The sequence below is a fragment of the Salvelinus fontinalis genome, chromosome 36, assembly GCF_029448725.1.
Source record: "Salvelinus fontinalis isolate EN_2023a chromosome 36, ASM2944872v1, whole genome shotgun sequence".
NCBI lineage: Eukaryota > Metazoa > Chordata > Actinopteri > Salmoniformes > Salmonidae > Salvelinus > Salvelinus fontinalis.
The window spans coordinates 30,961,798-30,975,452 of record NC_074700.1 but is presented as its reverse complement, the minus strand read 5'-3'; the positions used below and the strand labels follow the sequence as shown (position 1 = coordinate 30,975,452).

General features: G+C 50.0%; 1 protein-coding gene across 10 annotated transcripts in view; it reads right to left on the bottom strand.

The window, feature by feature from the left end:
• LOC129835746 (1-phosphatidylinositol 4,5-bisphosphate phosphodiesterase beta-3-like) overlaps window positions 1–13,655 on the bottom strand; it is a 149,738-nt gene that overhangs the window by 24,904 nt on the left and 111,179 nt on the right. For all 10 annotated transcript variants that reach the window (XR_008756509.1, XR_008756506.1, XR_008756504.1 and 7 more), the window contains exons 17-21: window positions 13,522–13,618; window positions 13,085–13,294; window positions 9,800–9,954; window positions 9,378–9,539; window positions 6,305–6,404 (exon numbers count right to left, since the gene is read on the bottom strand). Coding sequence is in view for 2 of the 10 variants with exons in the window: in XM_055901507.1 (XP_055757482.1) it covers window positions 6,305–6,404; window positions 9,378–9,539; window positions 9,800–9,954; window positions 13,085–13,294; window positions 13,522–13,618 (724 nt within the window). In the remaining 8 variants the exon portion in view is untranslated. The remainder of the gene's footprint in view (window positions 1–6,304; window positions 6,405–9,377; window positions 9,540–9,799; window positions 9,955–13,084; window positions 13,295–13,521; window positions 13,619–13,655) is intronic.

The window sequence follows — 13,655 nt, the reverse complement described above, 5'->3', positions numbered from 1 at the left end:
CCACATTGACTCTGTACCGGTACCCCCTGTATATAGCCTCCACATTGACTCTGTACCGGTACCCCCTGTATATAGCCTCCACATTGACTCTGTACCGGTACCCCCTGTATATAGCCTCCACATTGACTCTGTACCGGTACCCCCTGTATATAGCCTCCACATTGACTCTGTACCGGTACACCCTGTATATAGCCTCCACATTGACTCTGTACCGGTACACCCTGTATATAGCCTCCACATTGACTCTGTACCGGTACCCCCTGTATATAGCCTCCACATTGACTCTGTACCGTAACACCCTGTATATAGCCTCCACATTGACTCTGTACCGGTACCCCCTGTATATAGCCTCCACATTGACTCTGTACCGGTACACCCTGTATATAGCCTCCACATTGACTCTGTACCGGTACACCCTGTATATAGCCTCCACATTGACTCCGTACCGTAACACCCTGTATATAGCCTCCACATTGACTCTGTACCGTAACACCCTGTATATAGCCTCCACATTGACTCTGTACCGATACCCCCTGTATATAGCCTCCACATTGACTCTGTACCGGTACACCCTGTATATAGCCTCCACATTGACTCTGTACCGGTGCCCCCTGTATATACCCTCCACATTGGCTCTGTACCGGTGCACCCTGTATATAGCCTCCACATTGACTCTGTACCGTAACACCCTGTATATAGCCTCCACATTGACTCTGTACCGTAACACCCTGTATATAGCCTCCACATTGACTCTGTACCGTAACACCCTGTATATAGTCTCCACATTGACTCTGTACCGGTACCCCCTGTATATAGCCTCCACATTGACTCTGTACCGGTACTCCCTGTATATAGCCTCCACATTGACTCTGTACCGTAACACCCTGTATATAGTCTCCACATTGACTCTGTACCGGTACCCCTGTATATAGTCTCCACATTGACTCTGTACCGTAACACCCTGTATATAGCCTCCACATTGACTCTGTACCGTAACACCCTGTATATAGCCTCCACATTGACTCTGTACCGTAACACCCTGTATATAGCCTCCACATTGACTCTGTACCGGTACCCCCTGTATATAGCCTCCACATTTACTCTGTACCGAAACACCCTGTATATAGCCTCCACATTGACTCTGTACCGTAACACCCTGTATATAGCCTCAACATTGACTCTGTACCGTAACACCCTGTATATAGCCTCCACATTGACTCTGTACCGTAACACCCTGTATATAGCCTCCACATTGACTCTGTACCGGTACACCCTGTATATAGCCTCCACATTGACTCTGTACCGTAACACCCTGTATATAGCCTCCACATTGACTCTGTACCGTAATACCCTGTATATAGCCTCCACATTGACTCTGTACCGGTACCCCCTGTATATAGCCTCCACATTGACTCTGTACCGTAATACCCTGTATATAGCCTCCACATTGACTCTGTACCGTAACACCCTGTATATAGCCTCCACATTGACTTTGTACCGTAATACCCTGTATATAGCCTCCACATTGACTCTGTACCGGTACCCCCTGTATATAGCCTCCACATTGACTCTGTACCGGTACCCCCTGTATATAGCCTCCACATTGACTCTGTACCGGTACACCCTGTATATAGCCTCCACATTGACTCTGTACCGGTACCCCCTGTATATAGCCTCCACATTGACTCTGTACCGGTACACCCTGTATATAGCCTCCACATTGACTCTGTACCGTAACACCCTGTATATAGTCTCCACATTGACTCTGTACCGGTACACCCTGTATATAGCCTCCACATTGACTCTGTACCGGTACCCCCTGTATATAGCCTCCACATTGACTCTGTACCGGTACACCCTGTATATAGCCTCCACATTGACTCTGTACCGGTACACCCTGTATATAGCCTCCACATTGACTCTATACCGGTACCCCCTGTATATAGCCTCCACATTGACTCTGTACCGGTACACCCTGTATATAGCCTCCACATTGACTCTGTACCGTAACACCCTGTATATAGCCTCCACATTGACTCTGTACCGTAACACCCTGTATATAGTCTCCACATTGACTCTGTACCGGTACACCCTGTATATAGCCTCCACATTGACTCTGTACCGGTACACCCTGTATATAGTCTCCACATTGACTCTGTACCGGTACACCCTGTATATAGCCTCCACATTGACTCTGTACCGGTACACCCTGTATATAGTCTCCACATTGACTCTGTACCGGTACACCCTGTATATAGCCTCCACATTGACTCTGTACCGGTACACCCTGTATATAGTCTCCACATTGACTCTGTACCGGTACCCCCTGTATATAGCCTCCACATTGACTCTGTACCGGTACACCCTGTATATAGCCTCCACATTGACTCTGTACCGTAACACCCTGTATATAGCCTCCACATTGACTCTGTACCGTAACACCCTGTATATAGCCTCCACATTGACTCTGTACCGATACCCCCTGTATATAGCCTCCACATTGACTCTGTACCGGTACACCCTGTATATAGCCTCCACATTGACTCTGTACCGGTGCCCCCTGTATATACCCTCCACATTGGCTCTGTACCGGTGCACCCTGTATATAGCCTCCACATTGACTCTGTACCGTAACACCCTGTATATAGCCTCCACATTGACTCTGTACCGTAACACCCTGTATATAGCCTCCACATTGACTCTGTACCGTAACACCCTGTATATAGTCTCCACATTGACTCTGTACCGGTACCCCCTGTATATAGCCTCCACATTGACTCTGTACCGGTACTCCCTGTATATAGCCTCCACATTGACTCTGTACCGTAACACCCTGTATATAGTCTCCACATTGACTCTGTACCGGTACCCCTGTATATAGTCTCCACATTGACTCTGTACCGTAACACCCTGTATATAGCCTCCACATTGACTCTGTACCGTAACACCCTGTATATAGCCTCCACATTGACTCTGTACCGTAACACCCTGTATATAGCCTCCACATTGACTCTGTACCGGTACCCCCTGTATATAGCCTCCACATTGACTCTGTACCGTAACACCCTGTATATAGCCTCCACATTGACTCTGTACCGTAATACCCTGTATATAGCCTCCACATTGACTCTGTACCGGTACCCCCTGTATATAGCCTCCACATTGACTCTGTACCGTAATACCCTGTATATAGCCTCCACATTGACTCTGTACCGTAACACCCTGTATATAGCCTCCACATTGACTTTGTACCGTAATACCCTGTATATAGCCTCCACATTGACTCTGTACCGTAATACCCTGTATATAGCCTCCACATTGACTCTGTACCGTAACACCCTGTATATAGCCTCCACATTGACTCTGTACCGGTACACCCTGTATATAGTCTCCACATTGACTCTGTACCGTAATACCCTGTATATAGCCTCCACATTGACTCTGTACCGTAACACCCTGTATATAGTCTCCACATTGACTCTGTACCGGTACACCCTGTATATAGCCTCCACATTGACTCTGTACCGGTACACCCTGTATATAGCCTCCACATTGACTCTGTACCGGTACACCCTGTATATAGTCTCCACATTGACTCTGTACCGGTACCCCCTGTATATAGCCTCCACATTGACTCTGTACCGGTACCCCCTGTATATAGCCTCCACATTGACTCTGTACCGGTACACCCTGTATATAGCCTCCACATTGACTCTGTACCGGTACCCCCTGTATATAGCCTCCACATTGACTCTGTACCGGTACACCCTGTATATAGCCTCCACATTGACTCTGTACCGTAACACCCTGTATATAGTCTCCACATTGACTCTGTACCGGTACACCCTGTATATAGCCTCCACATTGACTCTGTACCGGTACCCCCTGTATATAGCCTCCACATTGACTCTGTACCGGTACACCCTGTATATAGCCTCCACATTGACTCTGTACCGGTACACCCTGTATATAGCCTCCACATTGACTCTATACCGGTACCCCCTGTATATAGCCTCCACATTGACTCTGTACCGGTACACCCTGTATATAGTCTCCACATTGACTCTGTACCGGTACACCCTGTATATAGCCTCCACATTGACTCTGTACCGGTACACCCTGTATATAGTCTCCACATTGACTCTGTACCGGTACACCCTGTATATAGTCTCCACATTGACTCTGTACCGGTACACCCTGTATATAGCCTCCACATTGACTCTGTACCGGTACACCCTGTATATAGTCTCCACATTGACTCTGTACCGGTACCCCCTGTATATAGCCTCCACATTGACTCTGTACCGGTACACCCTGTATATAGCCTCCACATTGACTCTGTACCGTAACACCCTGTATATAGCCTCCACATTGACTCTGTACCGTAACACCCTGTATATAGCCTCCACATTGACTCTGTACCGGTACACCCTGTATATAGCCTCCACATTGACTCTGTACCGTAACACCCTGTATATAGCCTCCACATTGACTCTGTACCGTAACACCCTGTATATAGCCTCCACATTGACTCTGTACCGATACCCCCTGTATATAGCCTCCACATTGACTCTGTACCGGTACACCCTGTATATAGCCTCCACATTGACTCTGTACCGTAACACCCTGTATATAGCCTCCACATTGACTCTGTACCGGTACCCCCTGTATATAGCCTCCACATTGACTCTGTACCGGTACCCCCTGTATATAGCCTCCACATTGACTCTGTACCGGTACCCCCTGTATATAGCCTCCACATTGACTCTGTACCGGTACCCCCTGTATATAGCCTCCACATTGACTCTGTACCGGTACACCCTGTATATAGCCTCCACATTGACTCTGTACCGGTACCCCCTGTATATAGCCTCCACATTGACTCTGTACCGGTACACCCTGTATATAGCCTCCACATTGACTCTGTACCGTAACACCCTGTATATAGTCTCCACATTGACTCTGTACCGGTACACCCTGTATATAGCCTCCACATTGACTCTGTACCGGTACCCCCTGTATATAGCCTCCACATTGACTCTGTACCGGTACACCCTGTATATAGCCTCCACATTGACTCTGTACCGGTACACCCTGTATATAGCCTCCACATTGACTCTATACCGGTACCCCCCTGTATATAGCCTCCACATTGACTCTGTACCGGTACACCCTGTATATAGCCTCCACATTGACTCTGTACCGTAACACCCTGTATATAGCCTCCACATTGACTCTGTACCGTAACACCCTGTATATAGTCTCCACATTGACTCTGTACCGGTACACCCTGTATATAGCCTCCACATTGACTCTGTACCGGTACACCCTGTATATAGTCTCCACATTGACTCTGTACCGGTACACCCTGTATATAGTCTCCACATTGACTCTGTACCGGTACACCCTGTATATAGCCTCCACATTGACTCTGTACCGGTACACCCTGTATATAGTCTCCACATTGACTCTGTACCGGTACCCCCTGTATATAGCCTCCACATTGACTCTGTACCGGTACACCCTGTATATAGCCTCCACATTGACTCTGTACCGTAACACCCTGTATATAGCCTCCACATTGACTCTGTACCGTAACACCCTGTATATAGCCTCCACATTGACTCTGTACCGATACCCCCTGTATATAGCCTCCACATTGACTCTGTACCGGTACACCCTGTATATAGCCTCCACATTGACTCTGTACCGTAACACCCTGTATATAGCCTCCACATTGACTCTGTACCGGTACCCCCTGTATATAGCCTCCACATTGACTCTGTACCGGTACCCCCTGTATATAGCCTCCACATTGACTCTGTACCGGTACCCCCTGTATATAGCCTCCACATTGACTCTGTACCGGTACCCCCTGTATATAGCCTCCACATTGACTCTGTACCGGTACCCCCTGTATATAGCCTCCACATTGACTCTGTACCGGTACCCCCTGTATATAGCCTCCACATTGACTCTGTACCGGTACCCCCTGTATATAGCCTCCACATTGACTCTGTACCGGTACCCCCTGTATATAACCCCGCTATTGTTATTTACTGCTGCTCTTTAATAATTTGTTATTCTTAGCACTTACTTTTATAAGGCATTTTCTTAAAACTACATTGTTGGTTAAGGGTTTGTAAGTAAGCATTTCACTGTAAAGTCTACTACACCTGTTGTATTCGGCGCATGTGACAAATACAATTTGATTTTAAAACAAAATATTGCAAGTAAATCCCCATGGTAACAGATTACAATAAGCCGGAATGCCTGAATCCAGCAAACCGTACTCAGTACTGACCAGGGCGGATTGTTGACACAGGACAGATACGATGGCCCAGGAACTTCCCATTCTCCTCAATCACAGCGATCCTCAAAGAGGCCAAGGTGGGGAGGACCACCTAGAGAAGATGAGGGGAGTCGAAGAGAGATTATCAGGACAGTCCTCAGAGACACCAGGGTGGAGAGGACCACCTAGAGAGGAGGAGAGGACCACCTAGAGAGGAGGAGAGGACCACCTAGAGAGGAGGAGAGGACCACCTAGAGAGGAGGAGAGGACCACCTAGAGAGGAGGAGAGGACCACCTAGAGAGGAGGAGAGGACCACCAAGAGAGGAGGAGAGGACCACCTAGAGAGGAGGAGAGGACCACCTAGAGAGGAGGAGAGGACCACCTAGAGAGGAGGAGAGGACCACCAAGAGAGGACCACCTAGGAGAGGAGGAGAGGACCACCTAGGAGAGGAGGAGAGGACCACCTAGGAGAGGAGGAGAGGACCACCTAGAGAGGACCACCTAGAGAGGAGGAGAGGACGACCTAGAGAGGAGGAGAGGACGACCTAGAGAGGAGGAGAGGACCACCTAGAGAGGAGGAGAGGACCACCTAGAGAGGAGGAGAGGACCACCTAGAGAGGAGGAGAGGACCACCTAGAGAGGAGGAGAGGACCACCTAGAGAGGAGGAGAGGACCACCTAGAGAGGAGGAGAGGACCACCTAGAGAGGAGGAGAGGACCACCTAGAGAGGAGGAGAGGACCACCTAGAGAGGAGGAGAGGACCACCTAGAGAGGAGGAGAGGACCACCTAGAGAGGTGGAGAGGACCACCTAGAGAGGAGGAGAGGACCACCTAGAGAGGTGGAGAGGACCACCTAGAGAGGAGGAGAGGACCACCAAGAGAGGAGGAGAGGACCACCAAGAGAGGAGGAGAGGGCCACCTAGAGAGGAGGAGAGGACCACCTAGAGAGGACCACCTAGAGAGGAGGAGAGGACCACCTAGAGAGGACCACCTAGAGAGGAGGAGAGGACCACCAAGAGAGGAGGAGAGGTCCACCAAGAGAGGACCACCTAGAGAGGTGGAGAGGTCCACCTAGGAGAGCAGGAGAGGACGACCTAGAGAGGAGGAGAGGACCACCTAGAGAGGAGGAGAGGACCACCTAGAGAGGAGGAGAGGACCACCTAGAGAGGAGGAGAGGACCACCTAGAGAGGAGGAGAGGTCCACCTAGAGAGGAGGAAAGGACCACCTAGAGAGGAGGAGAGGACCACCTAGAGAGGAGGAGAGGACCACCTAGAGAGGAGGAGAGGACCACCTAGAGAGGAGGAGAGGACCACCTAGAGAGGAGGAGAGGACCACCTAGAGAGGAGGAGAGGACCACCTAGAGAGGAGGAGAGGACCACCTAGAGAGGAGGAGAGGACCACCTAGAGAGGAGGAGAGGACCACCTAGAGAGGAGGAGAGGACCACATAGAGAGGAGAGGACCACATAGAGAGGAGAGGACCACCTAGAGAGGAGGAGAGGACCACCTAGAGAGGAGGAGAGGACCACCAAGAGAGGACCACCTAGAGAGGTGGAGAGGACCACCTAGGAGAGGAGGAGAGGACCACCTAGAGAGGACCACCTAGAGAGGAGGAGAGGACGACCTAGAGAGGAGGAGAGGACCACCTAGAGAGGAGGAGAGGACCACATAGAGAGGAGAGGACCACCTAGAGAGGAGGAGAGGACCACCTAGAGAGGAGGAGAGGACCACCAAGAGAGGACCACCTAGAGAGGTGGAGAGGACCACCTAGGAGAGGAGGAGAGGACCACCTAGAGAGGACCACCTAGAGAGGAGGAGAGGACCACCTAGAGAGGACCACCTAGAGAGGAGGAGAGGACGACCTAGAGAGGAGGAGAGGACCACCTAGAGAGGAGGAGAGGACCACCTAGAGAGGAGGAGAGGACCACCTAGAGAGGAGGAGAGGACCACCTAGAGAGGAGGAGAGGACCACCTAGAGAGGAGGAGAGGACCACCTAGAGAGGAGGAGAGGACCACCTAGAGAGGAGGAGAGGACCACCTAGAGAGGAGGAGAGGACCACCTAGAGAGGAGGAGAGGACCACCTAGAGAGGTGGAGAGGACCACCTAGAGAGGAGGAGAGGACCACCTAGAGAGGTGGAGAGGACCACCTAGAGAGGAGGAGAGGACCACCAAGAGAGGAGGAGAGGACCACCAAGAGAGGAGGAGAGGACCACCTAGAGAGGACCACCTAGAGAGGACCACCTAGAGAGGACCACCTAGAGAGGAGGAGAGGACCACCTAGAGAGGACCACCTAGAGAGGAGGAGAGGACCACCAAGAGAGGAGGAGAGGACCACCAAGAGAGGACCACCTAGAGAGGTGGAGAGGACCACCTAGGAGAGCAGGAGAGGACGACCTAGAGAGGAGGAGAGGACCACCTAGAGAGGAGGAGAGGACCACCTAGAGAGGAGGAGAGGACCACCTAGAGAGGAGGAGAGGACCACCTAGAGAGGAGGAGAGGACCACCTAGAGAGGAGGAGAGGTCCACCTAGAGAGGAGGAGAGGACCACCTAGAGAGGAGGAGAGGACCACCTAGAGAGGAGGAGAGGACCACCTAGAGAGGAGGAGAGGACCACCTAGAGAGGAGGAGAGGACCACCTAGAGAGGTGGAGAGGACCACCTAGAGAGGTGGAGAGGACCACCTAGAGAGGAGGAGAGGACCACCTAGAGAGGAGGAGAGGACCACCAAGAGAGGAGGAGAGGACCACCTAGAGAGGAGGAGAGGACCACCTAGAGAGGAGGAGAGGACCACCTAGAGAGGAGGAGAGGACCACCTAGAGAGGAGGAGAGGACCACCTAGAGAGGAGGAGAGGACCACCTAGAGAGGAGGAGAGGACCACCAAGAGAGGAGAGAAATTATTTGTTATTTTATCACAATGCAGGGCTTAACAAATGAGCCCTATTGAAATGATTGGAATTGGAAGTAGTGAAAGTAGATGGACATTCCCAGCATTATGGGCGATGTTACGTTGTGTCTGTTTCTGCGAGTGTGTGTTCGGTTCGTGAGTTTGCACTCATGCGTGTGTTGAGGCTGTGTTAACATTACCTTGTTGAAGACAAATGTCTCTTCATCCCAGACAGGGTCCAGGCTGTTCCCATTGGATGTCCTGGTGCGATACTTCCTCTTTGTGTCGGCAGGAAGTCCAAACATGTCCACTTCCACGTACACGCCCACTTTCTTATCGGTCAGGAACTGACCCGAGATCACCTGGAGATGGAGGGAGGGAGAGAAGGAGATGGTCACACACACACACACTCCTACCCACTCACCCTGATCTTGACGGTGTTGGCTACGATGACTCCTACCCACAGACTCCTACCCACAGACTCCTACCCACAGACTCCTACCCACAGACTCCTACCCACAGACTCCTACCCACAGACTCCTACCCACAGACTCCTACCCACAGACTCCTACCCACAGACTCCTACACACAGACTCCTACACACAGACTCCTACCCACTCACCCTGATCTTGACGGTGTTGGCTACGATGCCGTCCACAATGTTCTCAGTGAAGGGGTCAAAGTGTTTGTCTGTCCGTCTCATGAACTCTGGTTTCAGCAGGTAGCCACTGTGGCCATTATACTCAAATACTCCCATGTTCAACTGCATGGGCAGGTCTAAGAGAGAGGGGGAGGGAGGAGAGAGGGGGAGAGAGGGGGAGGGAGAGGGAGGAGGAGGGAGGAGGGGGAGAGATGGGGAGGGGGGAGGAGGAGAGAGGGGGAGGGGGTAGGGAGGGGGGAGGAGGAGAGAGGGGGAGGGGGAGAGATGGGGAGGGAGGAGGGGGAGGGAGAGAGGCGGAGGGAGAGGGGGGAGGGAGGAGGGGGAGAGATGGGGAGGAGGGGGGAGGAGGAGAGAGGGGGAGGGGGTAGGGAGGAGGGGGGAGGAGGAGAGAGGGGGAGGGGGTAGGGAGGGGGAGGGAGGGAGGAGGGGGAGGGAGGAGAGAGTGATGGGGAGGGAGGAGAGAGGGGGAGGGAGGGAGGGAGGAGAGAGGGGGAGGGAGAGGGGAGGGGAGGAGCGAGGGGGAGGGAGAGGGGGAGGGAGGAGGGGGAGAGAGGAGAGAGAGGGAGGGAGAGGGGGAGATGGGGAGGGAGGAGGGGGAGGGAGGAGGAGGGAGGAGGGGGAGAGAGGAGGAGGGAGGAGAGAGGAGGAGGGAGGAGGGGGAGTTAGGAGGAGGGAGGAGAGAGGGGGAGGGAGAGAGGAGGAGGGAGGAGAGAGGGGGAGGGGGGGGCGGGGGAGAGAGGGGGGGAGAGAGGAGGAGGGAGGGGGAGAGACGGGGGAGGGAGGGGGAGAGACGGGGGAGGGAGGGGGAGAGACGGGGGAGGGAGGGGGAGAGACGGGGGAGGGAGGGGGAGAGACGGGGGAGAGAGGGGGGAGAGGAGAGGGGAGATTGTCAGTCAAAGAAATAGTGAAGCAAGGGGACAGAGAACTGAACAGAATGAGAGAGAAAGAAAGCAAGCGAACGATGAAAGATATGCAAAAACATATACATGATCAAATACAAATCTTAGAATCAACTATTAAAGACTACCAGAACCCATTGGATTCTACGATTTCATCCAATGGACACTACAGTGAAAATGGTTAACTTTGTTAAAGCAAGGCCCCTGAACTCTCGTGTATTTTCTGCACTATGTAATGATATGGGCAGCGACCATGTAACACTTTTACAACATACAGAAGAGCGCTGGTTATCAAGGGCAAAGTATTGACACGTTTTTTAAAATTGAGAGACGCTTAACATTTTCTTTTCTGACCATAATTTTCACTTGTCTGACCGCTTGCATGATGACGAGTTTCTCACACGACTGGCCAATCTGGGTGATGTTTTTTCTCGCCTGAATGATCTGAATCTAGGATTACAGGGACTCTCCGCAACTATATTCAATGTGCGGGACAAAATTGAGGCTAAGATTAAGAAGTTGGAGCTCTTTTCTGTCTGCATTAACAAGGACAACACAAAAGGTATTTACATCATTGTATACTTGTTTTTATGCAAATGAACTCAAGCTCACGGACAATGTCAAATGTGATATAGCGAAGCACCTGAGTGAGTTGGGTGAGCAATTACACAGGTACTTTCCCCAAAACGGACGACACAAACAACTGGATTCGTTATCAGCAAAATTATTGATTATTATTATTATTTGTGCCCTGGTCCTATAAGAGCTCTTTGTTACTTCCTACGAGTCGGGTTGTGACAAACTCACACTCATTCTTATGTTTAATAAGTGTATCGTATAGTGTGTGTGGCAGGCTTACAATGATGGCAAAAAACAACATTAGAGAGTGCGCTGACCCTGGTGCTAGAGGGGGTACAGCTGGAGGTTGACTGTTTGAAGGGGTACGGGACTATAAAAAGTTTGGGAACCACTGCCCTAGAGCCCACAAAAAACTATACATACCTCGGCCTAAACATCAGTGCCACAGGTAACTTCCACAAAGCTGTGAACGATCTGAGAGACAAGGCAAGAAGGGCCTTCTATGCCATCAAAAGGAACATACAATTTGACATACTAATTAGGATCTGGCTAAAAATACTTGAATCAGTCATAGAACCCATTGCCCTTTATGGTTGTGAGGTCTGGGGTCCGCTCACCAACCAAGAATTAACAAAATGGGACAAACACCAAATTGAGACTCTGCATGCAGAATTCTGCAAAAATATCCTCCGTGTACAACGTAGAACACCAAATAATGCATGCAGAGCAGAATTAGGCCGATACCCGCCAATTATCAAAATCCAGAAAAGAGCTATTAAATTCTACAACCACCTAAAAGAAAGCGATTCCCAAACCTTCCATAAAAAAGCCATCACCTACAGAGAGATGAACCTTGAGAAGAGTCCCCTAAAGCAAGCTGGTCCTGGGGCTCTGATCACAAACACCCCACAGAGCCCCAGGACAACAGCACAATTAGACCCAACCAAATCATGAGAAAACAAAAACATATTTACTCGACACATTGGAAAGAATTAACAAAAAAACTGAGCAAACTAGAATGCTATTTGGCCCTAAACAGAGAGTACACAGTGGCAGAATACCTGACCACTGTGACTGACCCAAACTTAAGGAAAGCTTTGACTATGTACAGACTCAGTGAGCATAGCCTTGCTATTGAGAAAGGCTGCCGTAGGTAGACCTGGCTCTCAAGAGAAGACAGGCTATGTGCACACTGCCCACAAAATGAGGTGGAAACTGATCTGCACTTCCTAACCTCCTGCCCAATGTATGACCATATTAGAGACACAAATTTCCCTCAGATTACACACACACAAACAATTTAAAAAAAATTCAAATTTTGATAAACTCCCATATCTACTGGGTGAAATACCACAGTGACATCACAGCAGCAAGATTTGTGACCTGTTGCCACAAGAAAAGGGCAACCAGTGAAGAACAAACACCACTGTAAATACAACCCATATTTATGTTTAATTATTTTCTCTTTTGTACTTTAACTATTTGCACATCGTTACAACACTGTATATATATATACATAATATGACATTTGAAATGTCTTTATTCTTTTGGAACTTCTGTGAGTGTAATATTTACTGTTAATTTTTATTGTTTATTTCACTTTTGTATATTATCTACTTCACTTGCTTTGGCAATGTTAACACATGTTTCCCATGTCAATAAGAGAGATGGAGAAAGATGGATAGAGAGCGAGAGAGATGGAGGCGAAACGAGGGGAGGAAACGAGGGGAGGAAACGAGGGAGAAGGAGATGAAAAGAAGGAGCTTACCAAGAGTCTGGAAGTTGAGTGCCGCCATCTGACAGCCGACATTCCAGAAGAGTTGAGGCATGTAGTTGGAACTGTCTACCCTGGTGCCCTTGGGATAGATACGACTCAGCTGCTTCTTATTGTACTCAACAAACTCTATGGGGGCACTCTTCAGGGTGTCCATACCCTTAGTCTCAACGAACGACGACATCTCAAAATACTTATTCCTCTCTGAGAGAGACAGAGACAGACAGAGACAGACAGAGAGAGACAGAGAGAGACAGAGAGAGACAGAGAGAGACAGACAGAGACAGAGAGACAGAGAGAGAGAGACAGAGAGAGATAATATATTAACATCAGCTATATAAATCAGTGTGTTTTCGCTGACCCTGAAGTCATGCTCTACATGAAGGGAGGTTAGGCCTCCCACACACACCTCGCACTCAACACACACTCACTGTTTGCGACCTCAAAGCTCTTGAATTTGACAGGTTCTATGTAGTTGACCAGAGTAGACATCTCCTCTGTTGCGTTCACCTCACTACTAGCAGTACCCTGAGAGAGAGACAGAGAGACAGAGAGAGAGACAGAG